The sequence below is a fragment of the Microcebus murinus genome, chromosome 27 (genome assembly GCF_040939455.1).
Source record: "Microcebus murinus isolate Inina chromosome 27, M.murinus_Inina_mat1.0, whole genome shotgun sequence".
NCBI lineage: Eukaryota > Metazoa > Chordata > Mammalia > Primates > Cheirogaleidae > Microcebus > Microcebus murinus.
Genome location: NC_134130.1, coordinates 3,660,830 through 3,685,696, shown reverse-complemented (window position 1 = coordinate 3,685,696; position 24,867 = coordinate 3,660,830). Strand labels below are relative to the sequence as shown.

The window sequence follows — 24,867 nt, the reverse complement described above, 5'->3', positions numbered from 1 at the left end:
TCAGGCTGGGAGCTTGCAGCCCCAGCCCCTTCCCGTCGTGGAGGGGAAGTTTGGGGACTTCCGCCATGGACCTCCCTTCCGGTGGGCATGTAGAGGTTGTCTCTGTGCGGAGCAGGAACTCCTTCCCACTCCTGTCTGCCCCTTTGCTCTTGAGTGGTTTGCATATCTGTTGGCTTGAATAGAATGGAAGGCGGGACAGGGGACACGAGGATCCCGGGAGCCAGAGGGGGACTCCACCTGCACCTTTTATTGTATTTTATTTTTTTGAGACAGCGTCTTGCTCTGTCTCCCAGGCTGGGGTGCAGTGGCACAATCACAGCTCACTGCAGCCTCAAGTTCCTGGGCTCGAGTGATAATTATTGTTATCACCTGGGGGCGACAGAGCGAGACTCTGTCTCAAAAAATAAAATAAAATAAAATAAAACAAACAGCTTATGATGAAGCTCATGCTTCCCCCCTTGCTCCTTTTCCTGTAAATATATATGAGTCATGGAAAATCATAAAACAGTCTTATCTGCTACGTTTTCCTGTTGCTTGGGCTGAGAGGATGATGCTGGGAGCACATTGAGTCCCCTCAAAGGACAGGGCACCCGGTACTCGGAACAAAGGAGCACGGAGGAGCCTTCGTCCCGGAGCCACCCTCCCGAGAGCTCGTGTCCCCAGCGCTGGCTCCAGACGGCGGGGCCCTCTTCTAACCTCCGATCTCTCTCTGCAGCAGGAAGCACCAAATATTTCGGCACAGCCAAAGCCCGCTATGACTTCTGTGCCCGGGACCGGTCGGAGCTGTCCCTCAAGGAGGGTGACATCATCAAGATCCTCAACAAGAAGGGGCAGCAAGGCTGGTGGCGGGGCGAGATCTATGGCCGGGTGAGGCAGGCGGGGCTGGGTGACCGGGGCACTTGCCTGTTTGATTTCAGACTGTCAGGAGTCGAATGGTCTGCAAGACTTTTCAGAGGGGCTTCACGCCTGGTTCTTAGTTCTGTTCCACAAAGGCAGAGAACCTTCTTTTTCTTCTTCTTTTTTTTTTCATCCACTGGTGAATTCCTAGCCTCTAGAATTCAGCCTTGCTCATAATGATTTCTCAAAAATATTTGTTGAATGAAGACAGGGACACTGGTTAGAGCTTCCATTCTACTGAGGGAAACACATGTCAAAAAATGATCTGCATGATTGCTCAGATGAACAGTTTTGTTAAGGACATTGGAGGGTAAGTTTAGTGAGCAGTGGAGGGCAATTAGGGTGTGAGGCTTTGGAGTGTTGAGGAAGGTCTGGGATGTAAAGGATTCATCTATCCATCCACCCATCCATCCACAAAACATCCATTCATTCAGGCATCTGTTCATGTCCACCTATGTGTCTGTCCATCCACCCATCCATCCTTCCATCCATCTGTTCATCCATCCATCCATGCACGCATTCATCTATTTTTCTATCAATCCATCCACCTACCCATTAATCTCTCCATTAATCCACTCATCCATCCAACATCAATCCATCCATTCATTTCTGTGCATTAATTCATCCATCTATGCATACATCCATCCATTCACCTACCTATCAATCCATTAATCTGTCCATTAATTCATCCATGCATCCATGTATGCATCCATCCAATCCCCATCCACCCATCCATGCATTCATTAATCCATCCATCCATTAATCTATCTAGCTATCCTACTGGCTACACATCAATCCATTAATCTATACATTAATCCATCCATCCATCCACCTACCCACCAATCCATTAATCTGTCCATTAATTTATGCATCTTTCCATCCATTTATCCATGCATCCATCTTTCCAATCCCCACCCAAGCATCCATCCATCCATCCATCCATCCATCCGACTAGTATTTATTAAGCGTCTGCTGCATTACAGGAGCTGTTCTAGGCTCTTGGGATCCAGTGCTACATAAGACAGACACCTCCCCTCCTTGTAGACCTCACATTGCAAAATATATAATCAATCAGTTGGGGATCAATGCTATGGAGAAAAATCAAGCAAAGAAAGTAAGAAAGTGGATAAGAAGTGGTGAGTGGGTGGGGCTTGCAGTTTTAAATAGGGTAGTTAGAAAGGCCTTACAATACGGTGCCACATGAGCAGAGCCCTCTTTTAAGGAGGTCATGGGGGAGGGAGGTCAGCCTTGGGTATGTCTGGGTGATGTATTTTTCCGGGGTAGAAAAAGGAGCAGCAGGTGCAAAGGCCCTGAGGTGACGTGTTGAGGAGCAGGAAGAGGTTGTCCTGATGAATCTCTCATCTCTTTTCAGATTGGCTGGTTCCCTTCCAACTATGTAGAGGAAGACTATTCCGAATACTGCTGAGCCCCGGAGCACCGCCGCTAGAGAGATGAGAAACTCCAGGCTCGGAGCCCAGGGCGAGCAGGCAGCGGGGGCCAGGGGCCGTGACAGGTCCCGAGCGGGTGGAGAGTTCGGGATGGATGGACTGCAGGAAGCCAGCGTCCAGCTGGCATTGCCCCGGGGGCACGATGATGCCCTGCCGTGGTTAATTTATAGCACCCTGATTTCCTCTTGGGTCCCCTCGAGAAGGCAGGGCTCAAGGGGTTACTTTTAATAAAACAATGTAAATGAATGGAGGTGTCATTGGGGAGGACCTAGAAGGGGAAAACGAGGAGGAGGCATCACCAAACGCCCCCTTCCCCCCATCCCTGTCTCCCAACTTGGTTGCTCTTTATTTACAACAGGACTGAGGTTCCTCTGCGGCAGGAAAGAATTTTACACTTGCAGATGCAGGGTTGCAGAGGCGTGCCACTCAATTGTTTTTTCTGTGATAGAACTTATATTATTTTGAGGCCACCTCCCCTCTCAATTTTGCTGAGTGCTAGGAACTTCATCTCAGCCAATTTTCCTTAAGACCCTGTTTAAATCCCAGGGGCTTTGCCAAGAAGGGTGGGTCTCAGTGGTTGTCTTTTATCACACTGCCACCTGCTGAGAAGTCATTGTTTCTGCTCGGCTCTTCCTTCCTTGGCAACTTCTAACCCCCCTGCTGGCTCATGCAACACACCTGGCTGTTTCCCCCCTAAATGCCGGGTGAGACGCTGGACGGGACACCCTGGTTTGCCTGGGGTGGCTCTGGTTGTTTTCCTGGTGTCATGAATCGTGATACTTTTCATTCTCCAAAGTGTCCTGGTTTGGATGATATATTATACGGTCACTGTTTTCGGTTGGTTTGCCCCTCCCTTGCCACCCTGAGGCAGACCCCCAAGACGAGGATGTGGGGGTGCAAAGTGGGGAAGAAAGACAGGAAGGGGAGCTGGGTGTAGTCGCTCACACCTGTAATCCCAGAATTTTGGGAGGCTGAGGCAGGAGGATCGCTTGAGCCCAGGAGTTTGAGGCTGCAGTGAGCTATGATGATGCCGCTGCACTCTAGCCAGGGTGACAGAGCAAGACCCTATCTCTAAACAAACAAAAACCCTGGACTCGGGGGTGGGGGGTATCCCGGGAACTCTTTTTTCTTGTATCCCTGTAGCTATCAGTGTAGGCTGATAGGATAAGGGGGTCCATCCATACCCGGACCCCCTCTGACTTTAGCTCTAATTATTTCCTGTGTAACTGTTCTTGTCTACAGTGAGGAACCCTGTTCTATTTTATTACAACAAAATAGCCTTCACATTCAGACTGCCGAATGTTCTTCCACATGTATTATTTATGGCCAGATTTCTTTTTTATTCAATAGCCCTTCTTTATTTTTAAAACTGTGGTAAAATACACACCACATAAAATTTACAAGCCTAGGCCTGTCGCGGTGGCTCACGCCTGTAATCCTAGCACTCTGGGAGGCCTAGGCGGGAGGATCGCTCAAGGTCAGGAGTTCGAAACCAGCCTGAGCAAGAGCGAGACCCTGTCTGTACTAAAAATAGAGAGAAATTAATTGGCCAACTGAAAAAATATATAGAGAAAAAAATTAGCCGGGCATGGTGGCGCATGCCTGTAGTCCCAGCTACTCGGGAGGCTGAGGCAGGAGGATCGCTTGAGCCCAGGAGTGTGAGGTTGCTGTGAGCTAGGCTGATGCCACGGCACTCTAGCCTGGGCAACACAGTGAGACTCAGTCTCCAAAAAAAATAAAAAAATAAATAAAATTACGAGCCTAACCATTTTTAAGTGCGCAGTTGAGTAGCGTCGGGTCTATTTGCGACATTGTGTGGCCATCACCCGCCGCCCTCCTCCAGAACTTTGTCATCGTGCAGAGCTGAAACTCTGTACCCATGAAAAGGCAGCTCCCCATTTCCCTCCTCCCCCAGCCCCTGGCCACCACCGTGGCCAGCATGACCCTTCTTAAGCAAAGAGATCGTGGGAAAGGACCACGCGCTTTAGGTTAATTTGGGGAAAAACAGTTAGTACTTTCAACTGTCGCAGAACCACACTGAGAATGGAAACAGCGCACCAGGTCCAGCGCTTGGCGTGGCCTGGCGCCGTGACAGTAAGCGCTTCCCGCCCGTCAGCTAATTTGCTGTCACGACCAGCTTGGTAGCGGCCAGTGTTTGTGTGCATCTTTGGGGGTGTTTGCTTCGTGAATGTCTGTGTGCCTGTTTCGGCCAGTTGCATGTGCATCCTATAAGGGCCTTTGTGTGCAGTGTGTGTGTGTGTGTGTGTGTGTGTGTGTGTGTGCGCGTTGTCTCCAGGTTGAATAGTGTGCCCCCCTACTGCAAATTCACATGTTGAAACCCTAACCCCTAGGACCTCAGAATGTGACCTTATTTGGAAATAGGGTCTTTTACAGACCATTTTAGCTAAGGCTCCAGGAGGATTCTAAGGTCCTCTTTGCTCCTGTAAAATGAGCTGTAATTTTTTTTTTTTTGAGACAGAGTCTTGCTGTGTCACCCCAGGTAGAGTGCTGTGATGTCATCGTAGCTCACAGCAACCTCACACTCCTGGGCTCAAGCGATCCTCCTGTCTCAGCCTCCTGAGTAGCTGGGACTATGGTAGTGGGCCACCATGCCCAGCTGATTTTTCTATTTTTAGTAGAGACGGGGGTCTGGCTCTTGCTCAGGCTGGTCTTGAACTCCTGAGCTCAAGCGATCCTCCCGCCTCGGCCTCCAAGAGTGCTAGGATTACAGGTGTGAGCCACTGTGCCCGGCTGCTGCCAAATTTGGGGAATAAATTCACCTCTCTGAACCAGCGAAAGATGAAATCACCTGCCCAAGGTCACAGAGCTATCAACAGTGCGTATCAGAGTGCAAAGCCACCCTCTTAACCATCACCCTAGTGGCTGGTGTGGACCTTGGCATGTCCCAGTTCTCTCCCCGACCTCAGGTAAGCCAACAGCCAGATGGCACTTGCACACACCTGGCCAGGTGCAGTGCCCTGGCCCGTTTGCAGGACGCGTGGATGAACACAGAACAAAGAAACACACAGACACATACAAAGACAGTTACCTGACTCGAGGGACGAATGCACCGGGTCAGTTTATTTTTATACTCTAAAAAATTAAAGTTAGTTCCTTATACGTGACCACCTAGACATTACAGCAATGGCCATAAATTCCAGAACACGTAGCCTTAAGGACACAGATGTCCCCTGACTCAAGGTTTCCAGGTGGTTGCTATAGGCGCCAGGTATAGATCACAGACCAAGATTAGCAAGGTTGGGCAAAGCAGCCACAGGAGGCATTTTTCTTCCCCAGTTCATCTTAGGCCAATCCACTGTGGCTTTGCCTGTCTTAGGTCGCCCCTCCCTTGAGGGTTCTTACCCGTCATTGACTAACCAGCCATCTTATGGGGCTAAGCAGCAATCACAGGAACAATGTGTTTATCGTGTGGCCTCCAGACCCCTACTGCCGTGGGGCTGGGCAGCTCTTGCCTCAGTGCAGAAACTCAGGCCTATTGTTGTGCCTCTAGGCAGCAACCTTGTCTGTCACAGGGACCCTGTCCGGAACACATTACTCTCAAACGCTCTGGGCAGAGCACGTACATTACTCACTAAATTTAATTCTTAAACCAGGAAAGTGTAATGTCAGTTCCCGACAGTGCAGGATGTAGTCTCTGGAGCCCCCAGCAAAGTGTTTGCCATGTTTGAGGGAGGGGCCACGAAGCTGGGAAGGGGGTGTTGGGGGCGGCGATGGAGTCACAAGGGATCCGGGACAGTGCTGGGAAGTTTCTGCCCCTCCCCACGACTCCCCCTCCCCCCCCAAACGAGTCACGCCTGAGACCTGAGGTGGCCGCCTGGGCCGTCAAGCTCCGTGGTGTTGGCGAGGTTGAGGTCGTGGACTTGTTCTTGGAGCTCCCGGGTGTCGCTGACCTCAGCCCCAGGTGGAAGGAGTGAGTCAGGCCACACTGGTCTGTAAAGTGCGTCCAATCGAACAGGGAATTCTAACAACCAACTAGGCAACCGGTCACAGAGTGATGAGTTTCAGGATAAGGGAACCAGGGATGTGGTGGGAGCAAACACGTTTCTCACCCAGGCTTGGGTTGGGGGAAGGTAGTCAGGGAGGACTTCCTGGAGGAGGAGTCACGTAAGGTGGCTCCTCTGTGATGAGCTGTGCGGAGTTGCGTTGGTAAAATGGGGAGATGCGAATGAGGGTGACCACGGTAGGTTGTGGGAGCTTCAAGGGGCTTGTTCTGCTCAGAGGGAGAGGGAGGTGGGGTGGGGGCATCTGGAAAGTCGTTGGGACTTGGACCAAGCCCAGGTGATGCCTGATGCGAGACCCCCCGTACTCGTGTGTTCCCCGAGGGACCAGGGACAGAGAGGGGGTGGCTGATTCCCCAGGATATCCCATGGGGGAGGCTAGTCCTTGCTCCTGGTGGAGAGGAGGGTGACGATGGCCCTCGGTCACCCCCGAGGGCCGCAGGTGTGCCCAGAAGTGGCCTGCTGATGGCCGGGGAGTTGGGGTGCAGGGAACAGCTGGTACCCCAATATGCTGGCTCAGAGGGTCAAAGATCGCAGGGCAGCCTCGCAGGGCCCTAGCTCGGAAGTCCTCTGGTGCCAGCTGTCCGCTACTTCCGGCCGCCTGGGGGGCGTGCACATGCACACACACACGCACACGCATGCACGTGCACTCACACACATGCACGTGCACTCACACGCATGCACACGCATGCACACACGCTGTATCAGTGTGCCGGGGTCGCTCCAACAAAGCTCCACAAACGAAGCGGCAGGAGCAATAGAGATTCGTTCTTTCTCGGTTCTGGAGGCCAGGGTCGGAGGTCGGGGCGTGGGCAGGGCCGCGCTCGCTCTGAAGGCCACGGCGGAAATCTGCTTGCGCCCCTCCCAGCTCCTGGCGGCCGCAGCAGTCGCCTGCTCGGTGTATAGAGGCGTCGCTCCGATCCCCGCCTCCACCGCCAGGCGGCGCTCTTCTCCGCGCCTTCCCCGCCTCCCTCCCCCTTCTCCTATGCAGACCGGTCACCGTGCTCGGGACCCAGCCTAAATGCAGGCTGACTGCATCTCGAGACCCTGAACGCATCCCGTCTGCAAAGACCGACGGCGTTTCCAAGTAAGGTCACGTTCTGAGGTCCTGGGCATCAGCGTTTCGACATGTGTATTTTTGGAGGGATGCAATTCAACCCATGAGACAGACAGACAGACAGACAGACACACACACACACACACACACACACACACTCTGCATGCAAAGACACTCATAAAAATACAAGCACAGGCGGCCAAAACAGACACAAAGATGTTCATAAAGAAAACAGCCCCATCCTAGCACTCTGGGAGGCTGAGATAGGCAGATCGCTCGAGGTCAGGAGTTTGAAACCAGCCTGAGCAAGAGCGAGACCCCGTCTCTACTATAAACAGAAATAAATTAATTGGCCGACTAAAAATATACAAAAAATTAGCTGGGCATGGTGGTGCATGCCTGTAGTCCCAGCTACTCAGGAGGCTGAGGCAGGAGGATCGCTTGGGCCCAGGAGTTTGAGGTTACTGTGAGCTAGGCTGACGCCACGGCACTCTAGCTAAGGCAACAGACTGAGACTCTGTCTCAAAAAAAAAAAGAAAGAAAAGAAAAGAAAAGAGCCCCAAAGACACGCACAAATACACACAGAACATAGAGACTCACAGATATGAAGAATCCGTCCCCTTCGGGTGAGCAGAAGCACAGAGGGACAGGGACCCAGACAGACAAAGGAAATAAAACATCTGCCACCTCCAACAGGCAAACACGGCAGACGGAAAGCTGTAGAGACACACAGACAATGTGGCCCGTTGCAACACGCCAATTGACCCCAGACCTGAACACTTCTCTCTGCCCCCACAAAGCCGAGAAAAACGCTGAAAAATGAATAGAAACACATACACACATATGTAAATGTACAGACACCCCCTTTCCGCAGGCAGTTGCATGCATAAGCACACACACACATGTGCACACACACGTGTGCACACACGTGCACGCACACGTGCACACACACACATACACAAAACACAATGCCGCCTGCATGACTGTCAGGTAGTCCCTGATAAAGACAGTCTCTCTCTCTCTGACTCACGCCTACATCCTGCCCTAGGAATTTAAAAACACCGGTAGACACATGCAATGGGTGGAGAGAGACTTCAAACACAGGCAGACAGACAGACACCCACTAGATCAAACGGGACATTTGTGACCAAGCATCACAAAGACACTCAGGCAGGCAGACCGTCCTCCAAAGACAGCCCCAAATTAAAGCCATGCTTGCCCCCTGGTGGACAGCAGCGGTAGTGACCGACCTCAGCATACACCCCCAATTATAATATACACCCCCATTTATCCTCCAAGTAAGCCGTAGAAAGGGACCCATCCAGAGGCACCACATGGGGGTCTCCTTCAAGAGTCTTGAAGGGAAAAAAACAACAACTCACTTCCTCATGATGGGGAAGCACAGGGTTGGAGGAGTCTAGAGGACTGAAAGTTTTCCTGGAAGGGCAGGCAGGATCTGGGTCTCTGACGGTTAAGTAGGAGTTCCTGTTGTTGAGCAGGCAGAGAAATACGGTGTAGGTGGAAGGGGCTCTCTGTGGCCTGAAGGTTCTTCCAACTTCGTTAACCTCTAGTGCTTTATGGAGGTCTCAGCTTGGGCTATTGAATCCATGCCCTGTCTTTTCTGGAAGGGAAATGTTTGTATCCAAACAAATGAATCCCTAATGGTGGAATTCCAGGCAGTGAAGTCAGGTGTGGGGCAGATTTTTCACACAGGGTGCTGTCCTGTTTCATGGGAGCCATTCGCTTGAGGAATTCAGCACACTGTTTTTCCTGGTGTTTGAGCCTGGGGTGGGGAAATTCAGGTTCTATAAATTTTTTTTTTTTTTTGAGACAGAGTCTCGCTTTATTGCCCAGGCTAGAGTGAGTGCCATGGCGTCAGCCTAGCTCACAGCAACCTCAAACTCCTGGGCTCAAGCAATCCTCCTGCCTCAGCCTCCCAAGTAGCTGGGACTACAGGCATTCGCCACCATGCCCGGCTCATTTTTTTTTTCTACATATATTAGTTGGCCAATTAATTTCTTTCTATTTATAGTAGAGACGGGGTCTCGCTCTTGCTCAGGCTGGTTTCGAACTCCTGACCTCGAGCGATCCTTCCACCTCGGCCTCCCAGAATGCTAGGATTACAGGCGTGAGCCACCTCGCCCAGCCTGAAATTTTTCATTGTGTCCTCTGAGCACTGATGTGAAGCTATGCGATGCCCTCTCGTGGCCTTTGCTGATTTGGCTTCAGCACCCAAAACTCTGCTTAGGGTGTTCTGAAAAGATCAGGCTGGAAGGGCGGACTTTGACATAGGGGAGCTCTAAGCTGCAGGACCAGGGGAGCTTCGAGTCGGGGGTGGGGGGACGAATCAGCAGATATTGACTCAGCATCTGCCCATTCCCGTGGTGTAAATACTCCCACCGCGCCTGTTGTTGTCATCCCCTCCCTTATCTCTGGTTCCCCCACTTCCCCCACGTCCACCCAGGGAAAGCACCACCTGCGCCAAAGAGCACCGGGGCACCAGGATAACTAACCACAAGACCTGGCGTGCTCCGCGTCTCTCTTCCTGCCCCGGCCACACTGGCCGCATCGAGCAGGAAGGGGCAGGGAGGGAAAGAACCGAGCAAGGATGTGGCCTCGGAGGGCGTTTATTTGGAAATTAGCTCCATGGAGAAAACCAAAGCAGCGTCACAGCCTGGAGAATGTCTTTTTTAAATTTTTTTTTTTGAGACAGAGTCTCACTCTGTTGCCCAGGCTAGAGTGAGTGCCATGGCGTCAGCCTAGCTCACAGCAACCTCAAACTCCTGGGCTCAAGCAATCCTCCTGCCTCAGCCTCCCGAGTAGCTGGGACTACAGGCATGTGCAACCATGCCCGGCTATTTTTTCTATATATATTAGTTGGCCAATTAATTTCTTTCTCTTTATAGTAGAGACGGGGTCTCACTCTTGCTCAGGCTGGTTTCGAACTCCTGACCTTGAGCAATCCGCCCGCCTCGGCCTCCCAGAGAGCTAGGATTACAGGCGTGAGTCACCGCGCCCGGCCTGGAGAATGTCTTTTTAAGTTTTTTAGTATTTTTTTCAAATGGACAAATAAAATTTGTATGCATTTATGGTGTCCATCGTGGGGTTTTAAACATGTGTATACGTTGTGGAATGGTGAATCCGAGCTAATGAACATATGCATTACTCATATACGTATATATATATTTTTGGAATGAGAGCACTTAAAATTTACTCTTAGCAATGGTCAAGGAGACAATACATTGACTGTGGGTTTTTTTGGTAGGGGTGGGTGAGCAGAGTCTCACTTTGTCGCCCAAGCTAGAGTGCAGTGGCATCATCACAGCTCAATGCAGCCTCCAACTCCTGGTCTTCAGTGATCCTCCTGCCTCAGCCTCCCGAGTAGCTGGGACTACAGGTATGCACCACCATGCCCGGCTAATTTTTTTTTTTTTTTATTTTAGTAGAGATGGAGTCTCGCTTTTGCTCAGGCTGGTCTTGAACTCCTGAGCTCAAGTGATCCTCCTGCCTCGGCCTCCCAGAGTGCTAGGATCACAGGCGTGAGCCACCACGCCCGGCCCTCTCACTGTGGTTTTGATTTGTGTTTCCCTAACGATTAGTGATGTCGAGCATCTTTTTGTGTATTGGAGGGTTTTGAGAGAGAACAGTGGTTCAGACCTAAGAGTGGGATTGTTTGACTTGGAATTAGCACCAGGTGTCCTGTCTACGGTTTTCAGGGGTGACCTTTGAAAACTGGGACAGGACAGCTAGAGAGGGCTGGAGCTGGGTATTTTCCCTTCTCCCCCTCTCCATTTAGGCTTTCATAGAGTCTCAGCAGGGGCCGGGCATGGTGGCTCACACCTGTAATCCCAGCACTCTGGGAGGCCAAGGCAGGAGGATCACTTGAGGTCAGGAGTTCTAGATCAGCCTGAACAAGAGCAAGACCCTGTCTCTACTAAAAAAAAAATAATAATAATAAAATAAAAATAAGAAAATAGGCCGGGTGCGGTGGCTCACACCTATAATCTTAGCACTCTGGGAGGCCGAGGCGGGCAGATTGCTCGAGGTCAGGAGTTCGAAAGCAGCCTGAGCAAGAGCGAGACCCCCGCCGTCTCTACTATAAATAGAAAGAAATTAATTGGCCAACTAATATATATAGAAAAAATCAGCCGGGCATGGTGGCGCATGCCTGTAGTCCCAGCTACTCGGGAGGCTGAGGCAGGAGGATCGTTTGAGCCCAGGAGTTTGAGGTTGCTGTGAGCTAGGCTGACACAGTGGCACTCACTTTAGCCTGGGCAACAAAGTGAGACTCTGTCTCAAAAAATAAAATAAATAAATAAAATAAAATAAGAAAATAAATCTGTGTTCTTCAAACCTCCCAGTCTATACTACTTTGTTATGGCAGCCCTAACAGAAGAGTGTAGTGCAACTAGTTCTCCCTGCCAGAAAAGTCAGGGCTTTAAGCTTGCAGAATAGATTGCCTCTTATTTAGGCTTATTGTTGAGGCCCCTCTACCTTCTAGGACCTTCTTCCTTCTCAGAGGCTTAGGGCTAGAGACCCATTTCCTTTTTTGGTGTAGATTCTTTTGAGACAGGAAACCGGCAGGCCCTGTTGGATAAAGAGTCCTAAATCCCAAATCAAGCTCTCCCATAGAACAAGAACCAGTGGTGTAGAAACCCGTCCAAACCAGCTAGAACCCAGATGGATGGGAATAGAGACCTCCAGTTCCCCCTCACTGCTAATTGTCCACTAGTTTTAATCATGTATTAGCTCACTAAAGAGATCCCCTCCCCCACGACCTCTTGCAATCGCCATGGCAACTCCCGGAAGTTACCCTATAGGGTTCAGAAAGCGGAGGAACCCTCGGGTTCTGGGAGCTCCCCACTCCTTTCCCAGAATTTTTGTGAATAATTCTCCCTCTGCTTAACGTAAAATTAAATAAAAAGTATAAAAGAAGATTCCAGAAACTCACAAGGTGTACTTTCTGTTGCCCTGAGAGATAGCAGATGCCCTGTCTGTAGGGCAGCCTCCTTTTTTTTTTTTTTTTTTTTTTAACTAATACTTGTATTACTTTAGTACACTTGCTTTTGCTTTACTCTGTTGGCTTGCTTTTGAATTCTTTCCTGCATGAAGCCAAGAACTCACCTGGCCTTCAAACAGACCCCAGTTTGGGGGTCCACTTTCGTCAAAGTGGGCTCTGAGACCCATTTCCTTCAAATCCAGGCCCTGTTTGCCTGGGCTGGGGGGGGCCTGTTATTGGGGAGCAAATCTGATGACGTATCATTTTGCTCTTTAGGTCTTTGACACTTCTATATCCGCTTCTGGGTCTACTTCTGGTAATGTCCAAAGGCAGTCTAGAATAGCAGTTCCTCTAGCTGTTTCTTCTGCCTCTTGCGAGATGAATTGATAATCGAAACCATTTGGGGAACTTGGCCAGGCGCCACGGCTCACGCCTGTAATTCTAGCACCCTGGGAGGCCAAGGTGGGCGGATCCTTTGAGCTCAGGAGTTCAAGACCAACCTGAGCAAGAGCCAGACCCCGTCTCTACTAAAAAAAAAAATAGAAAGAAATTAACTGGACAACTGAAAATATATAGAGAAAATTAGCCTGGCACGGTGGCGCATGCCTGTAGTCCCAGCTACTCGGGAGGCTGAGGCAGGAGGATTGATTGAGCCCAGGAGTTTGAGGTTGCTGTGAGCTAGGCTGATGCCATGGCACTCACTCTAGCCCGGGCAACAGAGTGAGACTCTGTCTCAAAAAAAAAAAAAAAAAAAAAAAGAAAAAAACATTTGGGGAACTGGCTTGGAGCTCAGCCAGAAACCCTGCAGAAATTTGCAGAGGGAGCATACGTGAGTGGTCATGCTTGTGCGGACACTGTGTATCCACTGGTGGATACCCGGTGTGGACGAACAAATTGCACACAACAACATCAATATCAATATCAATTCAAAAGCTCTACATAGCGATAGGGAAGGATTTCCAAGATATATTTCCAAGGTATATTTCTTATCTGTCAGGGTGCAGTCAGGAAACAGAAATTGCACCAGTTTTTGTGGCTTTATTTTTGTTTTTAAGGAAGTACATGGTTAGATTGTTGCTTAGTTTGATAAAGTTACATGCGTTTATATTGTGCAGTGAGATCAACTCTATATGAAAACGAATTCGAGGCCACATTTCATTGGAGAAACTCAAAACACATGATGTCTTTAGGGCCCTTTATGGTCCCTTTATGCATGCACCATAAAATAGTTTGATTATTTCATTTAGCATGCACCATAAAATAGTTTGATTATTTCATTTAGCATGCACCATAAAATAGTTTGATTATTTCATTTAGCATGCACCATAAAATAGTTTGGTTACTTTATATAGCATGCACAGTAAAATCATTTGGCAGGATGGCCGGTGTCCTTTATTTTGAGACCAGTCTCTTTAACGTTATTGAAAAGTAATTTATGTACAACACATGGTATTCTTTTGCATCATGAGATTTTTTTTTTTTTTTTTTTTGAGACAGAGTCTCACTGCGTTGCCGGATTAGATTGCCGTGGCGTCAGCCTAGCTCACAGCAACCTCAAACTCCTGGGCTCAAGCAATCCTCCTGCCTCAGCCTCCCGAGTAGCTGGGACTACAGGCATGCGCCACCATGCCCGGCTAATTTTTTTCTATATATTTTTAGTTGGCCAATTAATTTCTTTCTATTTTTTTTTTTTTTAGTAGAAACGAAGTCTTGCTCTTGCTCAGGCTGGTTTCAAACTCCTGACCATGAGGGATCCTCCCGCCTTGGCCTCCCAGAGTGCTGGGATTATAGGCGTGATCCACCGTGCCTGGCTGCACCGTAAGATTTGATGTTTTGACAACCACTACCACAGGCAGAATACAGAACATTTCCACCATCCCCCCAAATTTTCTCGAGATCTCTTGTGATCCACCCCTGGCCCTAGGCAACCACTGATCTGCTCTCCCCACCCCCACCTATGTGTGGTTTTGATTTTCTAGAGTTTGATATACACAGGCTTGTGGTGGTGAATTTTTTGCATCAACTTGGCTAGACTATGGGAAGATATATTTTTTAAAAGATATCATGAACGTTTATAGTCAGTTGACTTTAAGGAAAAGCAGATGACCTGTCATAGTGTGGGTGGGCCTCGTCTAATCAGTTGAAGGCCTTAAGAGCAAAGACTGAGGTTTTTCGAAGAAGAAGGAGTCTGAAACACAGAAATGCAGAAATACTGCCTGAGTTTGAAGCCTTTGGACTCGAGACCGCCGCATCAATTCTTCCCTGAATCTCTAGCCTGTCGGCTTGCCTAATGGATTTTGGACGTGCAACACCTATAATTGGGAGCCAATTCCTTAAAATCTCTCTCTCTCCTATTAGTTTTCTTTCTCTGAAGAACCCCGAATAATACAGGATCCTTTTAGTTTTTATACCTTTGTGTCAACTTCTTCTTTTTTTCCCCCAGCACGATGTCTTTGAGATTCGCCCTTGTTCTCGACTATATCAGTGGTTCACATCTTCATTGCGTAGCCTCATCATGTTGACGGGCACTTGAATGTTTCCCTGTGTTTGGCCACTTCTGAATAAAACTCCCGTAAACATTTATATATGAGTCATTTTGTGCATCTATGGTTTTTTTTTTTTTTTTTTTTTTGAGACAGAGTCTCGCTCTGTTGCCCAGGCTAGAGTGAGTGCCATGGCGTCAGCCTAGCTCACAGCAACCTCCAACTCCTGGGCTCAAGCGATCCTCCTGCCTCAGCCTCCCGAGTAGCTGGGACTACAGGCATGCGCCACCATGCCTGGCTAATATTTTTTCTATATATATATTAGCTGACCAATTAATTTCTTTCTATTTATAGTAGAGACAGGGTCTCCCTCTTGCTCAGGCTGGTTTCGAACTCCTGACCTCGAGCAATCCACCCGCCTCGGCCTCCCAGAGTGCTAGGATTACAGGGCGTGAGCCACCGCGCCCGGCCCTGTGCATCTATGTTTTTATGTCTCTTCAGGTGAGCACCTAGCAGGAGGATGGCTAAACTAGGGACAGACTTCCATTCTCGGTGGGAAGTAGTCATGACTCCGAGTTCCCTGAATGTCCAGCCACTACCCGGAGGCTTCCCACGATCCAGCTCCTAATGGGTTAATTAGTGCCTGGGATCTGGCTTTGGGACGGCAGCCAGCGTGCACTCTGATTGGTCAGTGCTCCGCCCCGACCGGGTACCCTACACTTCAGATGCCACCTGTGCAGAAACGAGTTCACACGGTTGGTTCTTGGTGGGGTCTGGGAATTTGGATGTGGGGACGTTTCCTCCCATGCCCGCACTGTCCCTGCAACCCAGAAGGGAAGACCTGCCGGGCTTCCCTTTGGGCCCTGAGTCTCCGATGAGCTGTCCCCGTGGACCACGCCTCTCACCTGCTGTAGCCAACAGTTGCCGGAGGAATTAACTCCTAATCCATGAAGTCGTGACTCTGCCCGGAGAGGACTCCTGGGTGCTTACCTGGCCTCCCCTGGACTTCAAGCCAGGTGCACTGTCCTTATGCTGATCTTTGGTTTGTCATAAACCCCAGCCCTGACGGAGACCCGGGGTGGCCTTGGGGACAGCCGGCAAACCGCCCCTGCCTTCAAAGAGCCTTAGGAGGTGCAGACAAACTACCAACTCTTTCCAGGGAAGCGTCACTGCGCCCCTCGGCAGTCACCTCCCTCCCAGGGCACGTGACCCTTCTGTCCAGCCCGAGGGCGGCTCCTGTTCATCGCCCACCTCCTCCAAATCCGGGTCTGGGGCCATGGGGCAGGGGGTCTGGGATCAGAAGGTTCATCTGTTTTTCCTTCTTTCTTTCTTTCTCATCTGTTGCTTCATTTTCTAGGACGCAGTGGCAAACACAATGACTCCCCTGCTCCGAGGAGGCTCCCCAGTCTTTTGAGGGAAACAGACGTTCAAACGGGCGTAGGTAATGCTGAGTGTGGGGATGGGGAAGTGTAGAGGAAGCCCCTCATCTTCAAGTGGGAATCAAGGAAGGCTTCCTGGAGGAGGTGATATTTATGCCAGAAGGAAGCATAGGAGTTGGGGTGAGTGCTCATTGCAGACCTGGATTTAAGAAAGAGCTAGAAGGGAGGCTGAGGTAGGAGGATTCCTTGAGGAGTTCAAGACCAGCCTGGGCAACATAGTAAGACCTCATCTCTACCAAAAAAAAAAAAAATTAAATTAAGTTAAAAATTAGCCAGGCCCGGCGACACACACCTGTAGCCCCAGCTACTTAGGAGGCTGAGGCAGGAGGATGGCTTGAGCCCAGGAGTTCCAGGCTGCAGTGAGCTGTGATCACGCCACTGCACTCCAGCCTGGGCGACGGAGCGAGACCCTGCCTCTAATAAAAAGAGAGACAGAAGTAGGGGCTGTGGTTGTTCTCGGGGACCCGGCTGCGAGGGAGCGCTGCGTTGTCTTCGGGGCTGATGAGAAACGACTCGAGTTCCTGGGGAAGCAAAGTAGAATTCCCTAAGAGCACAATGGATGGAGGGGAGAGAACCTACGGTGGCCCTGGTGCCATGGATGCCGGGTCGGTCATCTCCCGATGGCCGCGAACGTATTGTGAAAAGGGAGCTCGCGCTAACGTCAGGAACCATGAAAAGTACGCGTGTATTTTACCCGCAAGCTCCACGGAGATCCCTGAGTTCCCAGCCGCACCGGAACTGCTGATGGCTGCAAACTTCCTAGATTCTTAAATCAAACGCATTATCATAAACGGTTGATTTTTTTTTTTTTTTTTAGTATTTACTACCTGTAGTTCAGTGAGTAATTTTGTCGCAGGTAGCACGTTGCCTGTGTGCAATTGGACTGTAAAGTTCATTGCAAGGCAGATTCTCTTCTGTGTGTTTTCAGTTTTATATTTTGCATAGCAATCGGGGTTGATACCCGTTTGCTGCCTCAACAAATTAAGGACGTTTGCACAGATGCAAATAAACAAATATGCCAGTTCAAAAGGAGAGGGAGAGAGAGAGAAGCAGAAGTTGCTGTTGGGGAGTCTTGGGCATGGGGACTGTGGAGCAGAAAAGGAGCCAAGGGAGGGAGAGAGTGCAGGGCCGGGAGGAGGAGGCTGAGCCGGAGTCTAGCTTAGCGGGGTGCATGAATGGCCCCACCCAGTTGGCCTCCCCTTGAAGGCGAGGGGCTGGCCTTTTGCACGGGCGGGCGGGCTGGGTCCGAAGGTTTGTGCAGCTAAGTTCCGCTGAGGTCAGCTCTGCGGAGCAGGGGGAAGCTGTGAGCTATTGACAGGCAGCAGTGGGGGGTGGGCCCGCCCGCTGGCAGAGGGCGGCTGGGCAGGGCGTGGGCAGCATTCACTACAGGGGACCTCGATTATTTTAGGATCGCTAGAGCTTGGGGTGGGGGATGGGAAACAATGAAACAAGACGGGGAGAGTAAGCCTAGGTCGGGTCTTGAGTGCCATATTCATGGGCCCAGACTTCATCCTGAAGGCACTAGGGAGCTATAGAAGGGTTTAGAGCAGGCGTCCTCAAACTACGGCCCGAGGGCCACGTGCGGCCTGGCCGAGGACATTCGTCCGGCCCGCCGGGTGTTTTTGCCGCCGCTGCCTGTCCTGCTTGGCAGCCGACTCGTCCGGGGCCCACAGTGCGCATGTGTGGAGTGGGCGCCGTGCTCTCCAATGGCCGCAGGGACAGTGAACTGTTTAAAAAGTTTAAAACGTTTGAGGACCCCTGGTTTAAGAGGGACACGGCCCCTGGAGCCCCCTGGGGCCCCCAGGTTTCCTGCACTCCGTGTGACAGGGAGTGATGTCCCTGAGGCTCCTCTGCTGGGCTGACTTCTTCAATCCTGAGTGTGCCTTGCTTTCCCCGTTTGCCAGGAAAGTCATGAGCAGTCAGACTTGTGCAGGACGGTTCATTTCCTCCTCCCCGTCCTTTCCCTTCTGGTCTCTCGCCCCCGCCCACGCCCCTGCAGAATCGCTGCGGTCCCGACTTGATGGCCTGGGTCGGTGGGTCTGGAGGGAGTCTGGAGAAGAAGTTAAAAGCCCCCCACCTGTCGTGGGTTGTCCGCAGCCCGCCTGGTCCCGAAAACCTGCGGGCGTGCCGGCTTCGATGGCAAAGGGACTTCGCAGGTGGGATTCAGTTAAGGGTGGTGAGATGGGCACGTGATGGGGGTCACCGGGGTGGCTCTGTGTCATTACAAGGGTCCTTATGAAATACGTTATAGGCTGGGCGAGGTGGCTCACGCCTGTAGTCCCAGCACTCTGGGAGGCCGAGGCGGGAGGATCGCTCAAGGTCAGGAGTTCGAGACCAGCCTGAGCAAGAGTGAGACCTTGTCTCTACTAAAAATAGAAAGAAATGAACTGGCCAACTAAAAATATATATGGAAAAAATTTAGCTGGGCATGGTGGTGCATGTCTGTAGTCCCAGCTACTCGGGAGGCTGAGGCAGGAGGATCGCTTGAGCCCAGGAGTTTGAGGTTGCTGTGAGCTAGGCTGTCGCTATAGCACTCTGGCCCCGGGGAACAGAGTGAGACTCTGTCTCAAAAAAAAAAAAAAATGTTATAAAATGTGAAAGGCAGGAGGGTTGGGGAGAGAAAGAGAGATTGAGAGACAGAGAGACAGAGACAGAGACAGATTGATCAGAAGATACTACTTTGCTGGCTTTGGATATAAAAGAAGGGGCCACAAGCCAAGGAATGCGGGCGGCTCCCAGAAGTTGGAAAAGGCAAGAAATGGATCCTGTGCTAGAGCATCCCGAAGGAACACAGCCCTGCTGACCTCTTGGTTTTAGCCCCAAAAGACTCATGTAGGACTCTGACCTCCAGACGGATCATATAGTAAATCTACAGTTTTTTTCACGCCACCACGTTTGTGGCGACTGGTCGGAGTGGCCGTAGGAAGCTCATCCCCTCCCCACTCCGAGGAGTGATCTGGGCTTGATGGCAAAAATTCTAAATCTTTAGCCCAACCTCCACTTCTGACTTCTGTTTTGGACTCTCCACTTACATTAGACGGTCTCCAAATCCTGCTGTTCCTCCCTCCTGAATTCCTCTCCCTCCTCACAGCCCCTGCCCTAGACGGGACAACCATCAAATAGCCATCGCTCTTGTCTCTGTCCTGGGTGCAGTCCCGGCCTCACCCCTGGCCCCGCGCAAGTGTTGTAGATTGCCAACCTGTGACTCCCCGGCTGAACTCCTTTTTATCGCCCTGAGAGCAAAGTCTAAACTTTTCCACCCAAGATAAGGAACCGGCAGGCCCTGAGCAAGAAGGAGCCCTAAGACAGTAACCAAGATCTCTGATAAAACAGGAGGTGGGGTCGGGCGTGGTGGCTCACGCCTGTAGTCCCGGCACTCTGGGAGGCCGAGGCAGGAGGATCGCCTGAGCTCAGCAGTTCCAGACCAGCCTGAGCAAGAGCGAGACCCCCATCTCTACTAAAAATAGAAAAAACCTAGCTGGGCGTGGTGGTGCGCACCTGTAGTCCCAGCTACTAGGGAGGCTGAGGCAGGAGGATCCCTTGAGCTCAGGAGTTGGAGGCTGCAGTGAGCTATGATGAGGCCATGGCACTCCAGCCTGGGTGACAGAGTGAGACTGTCTCCAAAAAACAAATGAAAAAAGCAGGAGTTGGTGGAAAAAACAGCCCAAACCAGTGAAAGCCAAGATAGTGATGGAAACCAACCTCAAGCCACCCGCACCGCTCATAACACGCTAGTTGCGGTGCATTGACACGCTATAAGACACTCCTGCTGGCGCCACGACAGTTTCCAAATGCCATGGCAACTCCTGGAATTTGCTCTGCACCGACTGTCACACTAGAAAAAAAAAAAAAATTTTCCCCCCGGGGCCACGGTGTTTTATTACGAGAATAGAATAAAAACTTCGAAAACAGCCGGGCGTGGTGGCTCACGCCTGTAATCCTAGCTCTCTGGGAGGCCGAGGCGGGCGGATTGCTCGAGGTCAGGAGTTCAAAACCAGCCTGAGCAAGAGCGAGACCCCGTCTCTACTATAAAAATAGAAAGAAATTAATTGGCCAACTGATATGTATATAAAAAATTAGCCGGGCATGGTAGCGCATGCCTGTAGTCCCAGCTACTCGGGAGGCTGAGGCAGAAGGATCGCTCGAGCCCAGGAGTTTGAGGTTGCTGTGAGCTAGGCTGACGCCACGGCACTCACTCTAGCCTGGACAACAAAGCGAGACTCTGTCTCAAAAAAACAAAAAAAACAAAAACAAAAAAAAAAAAAACTTCGAAAACAAAATGATCCTTTCTAATTTAATGAAAATTTTGTGATTTTTTTTTTATTGTTTCCTGTGCGTGCGTTATATACAACTCACGCGGGGCTGGCATCAATTTTGACACTGCGCGCCACTTGAGTTGTGTGTGTGGCTCACGACATACTTATTGCATTTGTTTAGAAGAATTGAGTCTTTGTAGGCTGCATGAGGCCCTGGGCTAAAAACCAGCGTGAGTTAAATACAACTCACATGGCAGTTAATGTGGTAAAGGGGAGAGGGACCCAAGAGAGGTTCCAGAGACTCTCTATCTACCCCTTTCCCAAGACACTCATGAACAATCCTTCCTTTGTGTGACATGTAGCCATGAGAGAACCACAAAACAGCCAGCTAGCAGAACCGAAATGCTCCTTTGTGTATGGGGCAACTACTTTTCTTTCTTTCTTTCTCTTTTTTTTTTTTTGAGATGGAGTCTTGGTCTATCACCTTGGGTAGAGTGCAGTGGTGTCATCACAGCTCACTGTAGCCTCCTGGGCTCAAGCGATCCTCTTGCCTCAGCCTCCTGAGTAGGTGAAATTACAGGTGTGCCACAATATCCAGGTAATTTTTCTGTTTTTAGTAGGCACAGGGTCTTGCTATGTTGCCCAGGCTGGTCTCGAACTCTTGAATTCAAGTGATCCTCCCACCTCTACTCCCAGAGTGCTAGGATGACAGGTGTGAGTCACTGCACCTGGCCTCTTTTTCTTTTCTTAACTCAATAACCTTGCTTTTATCTTACCCTCTCGGCTTGCTCTTGAATTCTTACCTGCGTGAAGCCAAGAACCCACTTGGCCTTCAGGCCAGACCCCAGTTTTGGGGCCCACTTTCCTGGATCACGGCCACTTTTGAAAGCCCTGCAGGATATGAACTTTGGTACCTTTTCCAATTCAATTTTTGCTGGTATCAGGATTTCTTCTAGGGGGAGCTGGGACCATCTGGCACCATGGAATAATAATAAATAACAACAATAACTGATAGTGGTAAGCACTTAATCTGTGCCAGGCAGAGTTTTATGACTGTACCACATTGAACCCCAAACCCTGTGACCTTATTATTTTGTTGATGGTAAAAACTGCTTCTGGGCAGACTCATTGTCTCTTGCTATGTAACAAAACCACTCCCAAACTGAGCAGCTTAAAATAGCAAACTTTCATTTTCTTATAGTTTCTGGGAGTCAGGGATCTGGGGGTGGCTTCGTTGGTGGGGGTGGGTGCCGGCTTGGGGTCCTGCATGAGGTCATCGTCAGGCCGGCTGGCCGGAGCTGCATCGTCTGAAGCTCAGCCGGGGCTGGGAGATTTGCTTCCAAGGTGGCTCGCCCGCGTGGCTGTTGGCGGGAGCCCCCCAGTCCCTCCTCGGCGCTGCTTGAGTCTCCTCCCAACATGGCGGCCGGCTCCTCTCCAGCGGGCGGCCCTGGGAAGAGAGAAGGTGAGGAGGGGGCCACAGCGTCGGGTGTGGCATGTTGTCCCGTCTTCCTTCTTCTGTTTCTGAGAAGCCAGCATCTCTAAGTGCAGCCCACTCGGGCTCAAGGAGAGAGGAGGAGTTCAGCTCAACCATTCGGAAGGAGGAGGATCCAAGAATTTGCAGGTGTTACGTCTACAACCGCTACGTGGCTCCGTCTGCCTCCAGGAGCCACAGTCCTGGATCTGTACTGATCAAAGATTATAGAAGAAAGGGCAAGTCCCCGGTGGCCCCTCCCGGATGGCCACGCTGCCCCGCAGGGACTTGTTGGGGGAGGGAGTTGGAGTTTCATACCACTAGGAGAAGGGAGGCGGGAGGAGAGAGCTACACCTGTCGTTTCTGCAGAGCTGGTAACTCACCAGGGGAAATCCTCTTAATTCTTTTTGTGAGTTCTCAGAAGGCTATTTGGCCATCTGGGGCCTTCCCCTGTGCCATGGCACTTCCCCTGTGATCGGAAACATCTTAACAAGACACGGGTGGGGAGATGCTATGATGCTTCCCCTGTGATCGGAAGCATCTTAACAAGACACGGGGGGGGGGGAGATGCTGGTTAAGGCTGCGGTCGGTCCCCAACCCCCCTGGCCTGCCAGGAACCTTATGAGAATCCGACGCCTGGTGATCCGAGGTGGGGCCGAGGCGGTGACGCCTGCGCCGAGGAGCCGCTGCAGATACAGACTGTCGTCCGCAGAGAGGTCTGGCTGCACAATAAATGCAATGCGCTCGAATCATCCCGAAACCATTTCCCCGTCCCCTCCCCCATCCGTGGAAAAATCGTCTTCCACGAAACCGGTCCCTGGTGCCAAAGATGTTGGGGACCGCTGGGTTAAGGGGTACAAAACTTGAGTTAAACAGGAGGAGTTAAGTTCAAGAGATCTGTCCTATGACACGTTGACTATGGTTAGGAACGATGTATTGTATACCCGAAAATTGCTAAAAGAGTAGATTTTTAAGTGGTCTCACCACCAAAAAATGATGCGCACGTGAGGTTAAAGACACGTTAGTTCTCTCGAGAGTTCGCAAGCCATTCCATATTTCAAAAGCTCCATGTGGTCCGCCGTAAATGTATATACAATTTTGATTTGTACATTAAAAGCAGAAATTAAGGCCGGGCGCGGTGGCTCACGCCTGTAATCCCAGCACTCTGGGAGGCCGAGGCGGGAGGATCGCTCGAGGTCTGGAGTTCAAGACCAGCCTGAGCAAGAGCGAGACCCCGTCTCTACTAAAAATAGAAAGAAATTAATTGGCCAACTAGAAATATATAGAAAAAAATTAGCCGGGCACGGTGGTGCATGCCTGTAGTCCCAGCTACTCGGGAGGCTGAGGCAGGAGGATGGCTCGAGCCCAGGAGTTTGAGGTTGCTGTGAGCTAGGCTGACGCCACAGCACTCACTGTAGTCTGGGCAATAGAGTGAGACTTTGTCTCAAAAAAAAAAAAAAAGGCAGAAAAAAGTTAAAAAAAGAAGAAGAAAAGGGAAACAAATGGAAAAAAAAAGAACACAGAGATCTCCTCTCTTAAGTAGGGGAAATTAAAAGTCAGGATAAAGCAAGGCTGAGAGACCACCCAGTCGGAGCTGGTGTTTCTGGTTGGTAGAAACCATGGGAGTAATCTGGAGCTCCCGGTCAGAGAGCAGCTCCCCTTGAACCTCACGGGCCTCTCTGCACGTGCTTCTCCTCCTGCTGTCTCTTCTCCGGAGCTGTTGGCCACCGCTCGTCCTTCAGTCTCGGCTTGGGCGGCGGCTGCTTTCGGGAGGTCCTTCCCTCAACCCCCAGCCTGGGTCCGACGTCCTCTGGCCAACCCACACACCCCTCACCTCTGGCCCTCTGTTTCTCATAAGGCAGACAAATCACACAACTTAATGGGCCCATTTTACAGATGAGAATGTCAAGGCAAGTGGAGGCCATGGAAATAGAACCCCTGTCAGTCTGGTTCCAGACTTTGTGTTCATCCTCCAGTGCTTCTACAATCCATAATGCAGCTCTGTTTATCCTCCTTCCCCATGGAATTTTTTTTTTTTTTTTTTTTTTGGTATTTTCATGCCGGTTCTTCCCTGCGGCCTCACCAGGCAGGGTCCCTTCGTGTGCAAACAGGAAGCCAAGCCCCAGATGCACCTTCCCTGAAGAAGGTGGCTCCGGGGGTGGCTCCGGGGTGGCTATTTTGCCTTGCAAACGAGCAAAAAAGGAGATTTGCAAAAGCAAGTGGAGATTTTTCTTTCCAAGAACATGGGGGTGGCCACTTTCTTATTGTATGACCTCTTTGCTAACACACCCATATCGCCTCCCTTCCTTTCTCACTTCCCCTCACCCCCAGCTCGTGTCTTCTGGGGTTACCTCCCTGCGAAACTTGAACTAAAATCCTTATCTTAGGGTGTGCATTTGGAAGACTTTTTTTGTTTGTTTGTTTGTTTCTTTTTTCTTTGTTTTTGAGACCGAGTCTCGCACTGTCACCCAGGCTGCAGTGCAGTGGCGTGATCACAGCTCACTGCAGCCTCCGGCTCCTGGGCTCAAGCGATCCTCCTGCCTCAGCCTCCTGAGTAGCTGGGACTACAGGTGTGCACCACCAGGCCCGGCTAATTTTTCTATTTTTTGTAGAGATGGGGTCTTGCTATGTTGCCCAGGCTGGTCTCCAACTCCTGGCCTCAAGCGATCCCTGCACCTCAGCCTCCCAAAGTGCTGGGACTACAGGCGTGAGCCACTGTGCCTGGCCATTTGGGAGACCTTAAGATATTACTAGATCTCCTTATTTATGAGAGAGAGAGAGAGAGAGAGAGAGAGAGA

General features: G+C 50.7%; 1 protein-coding gene across 2 annotated transcripts in view; it reads left to right on the top strand.

Moving 5' to 3' along the window:
- VAV1 (vav guanine nucleotide exchange factor 1) overlaps positions 1–2,591 on the top strand; it is a 54,126-nt gene extending 51,535 nt beyond the window's left edge. The window contains exons 26-27 of one of the 2 annotated variants that reach the window (XM_012761722.3): positions 719–867; positions 2,270–2,591. In XM_012761722.3, the coding sequence (XP_012617176.2) occupies positions 719–867; positions 2,270–2,323 (203 nt within the window). In that variant the 3' untranslated portion in view covers positions 2,324–2,591. Of the gene's footprint in view, positions 1–715; positions 868–2,269 lie in introns of both variants that reach the window. The other variant, XM_012761721.2, reaches the window with a different exon arrangement.
- Positions 2,592–24,867: the final 22,276 nt, after the last annotated feature.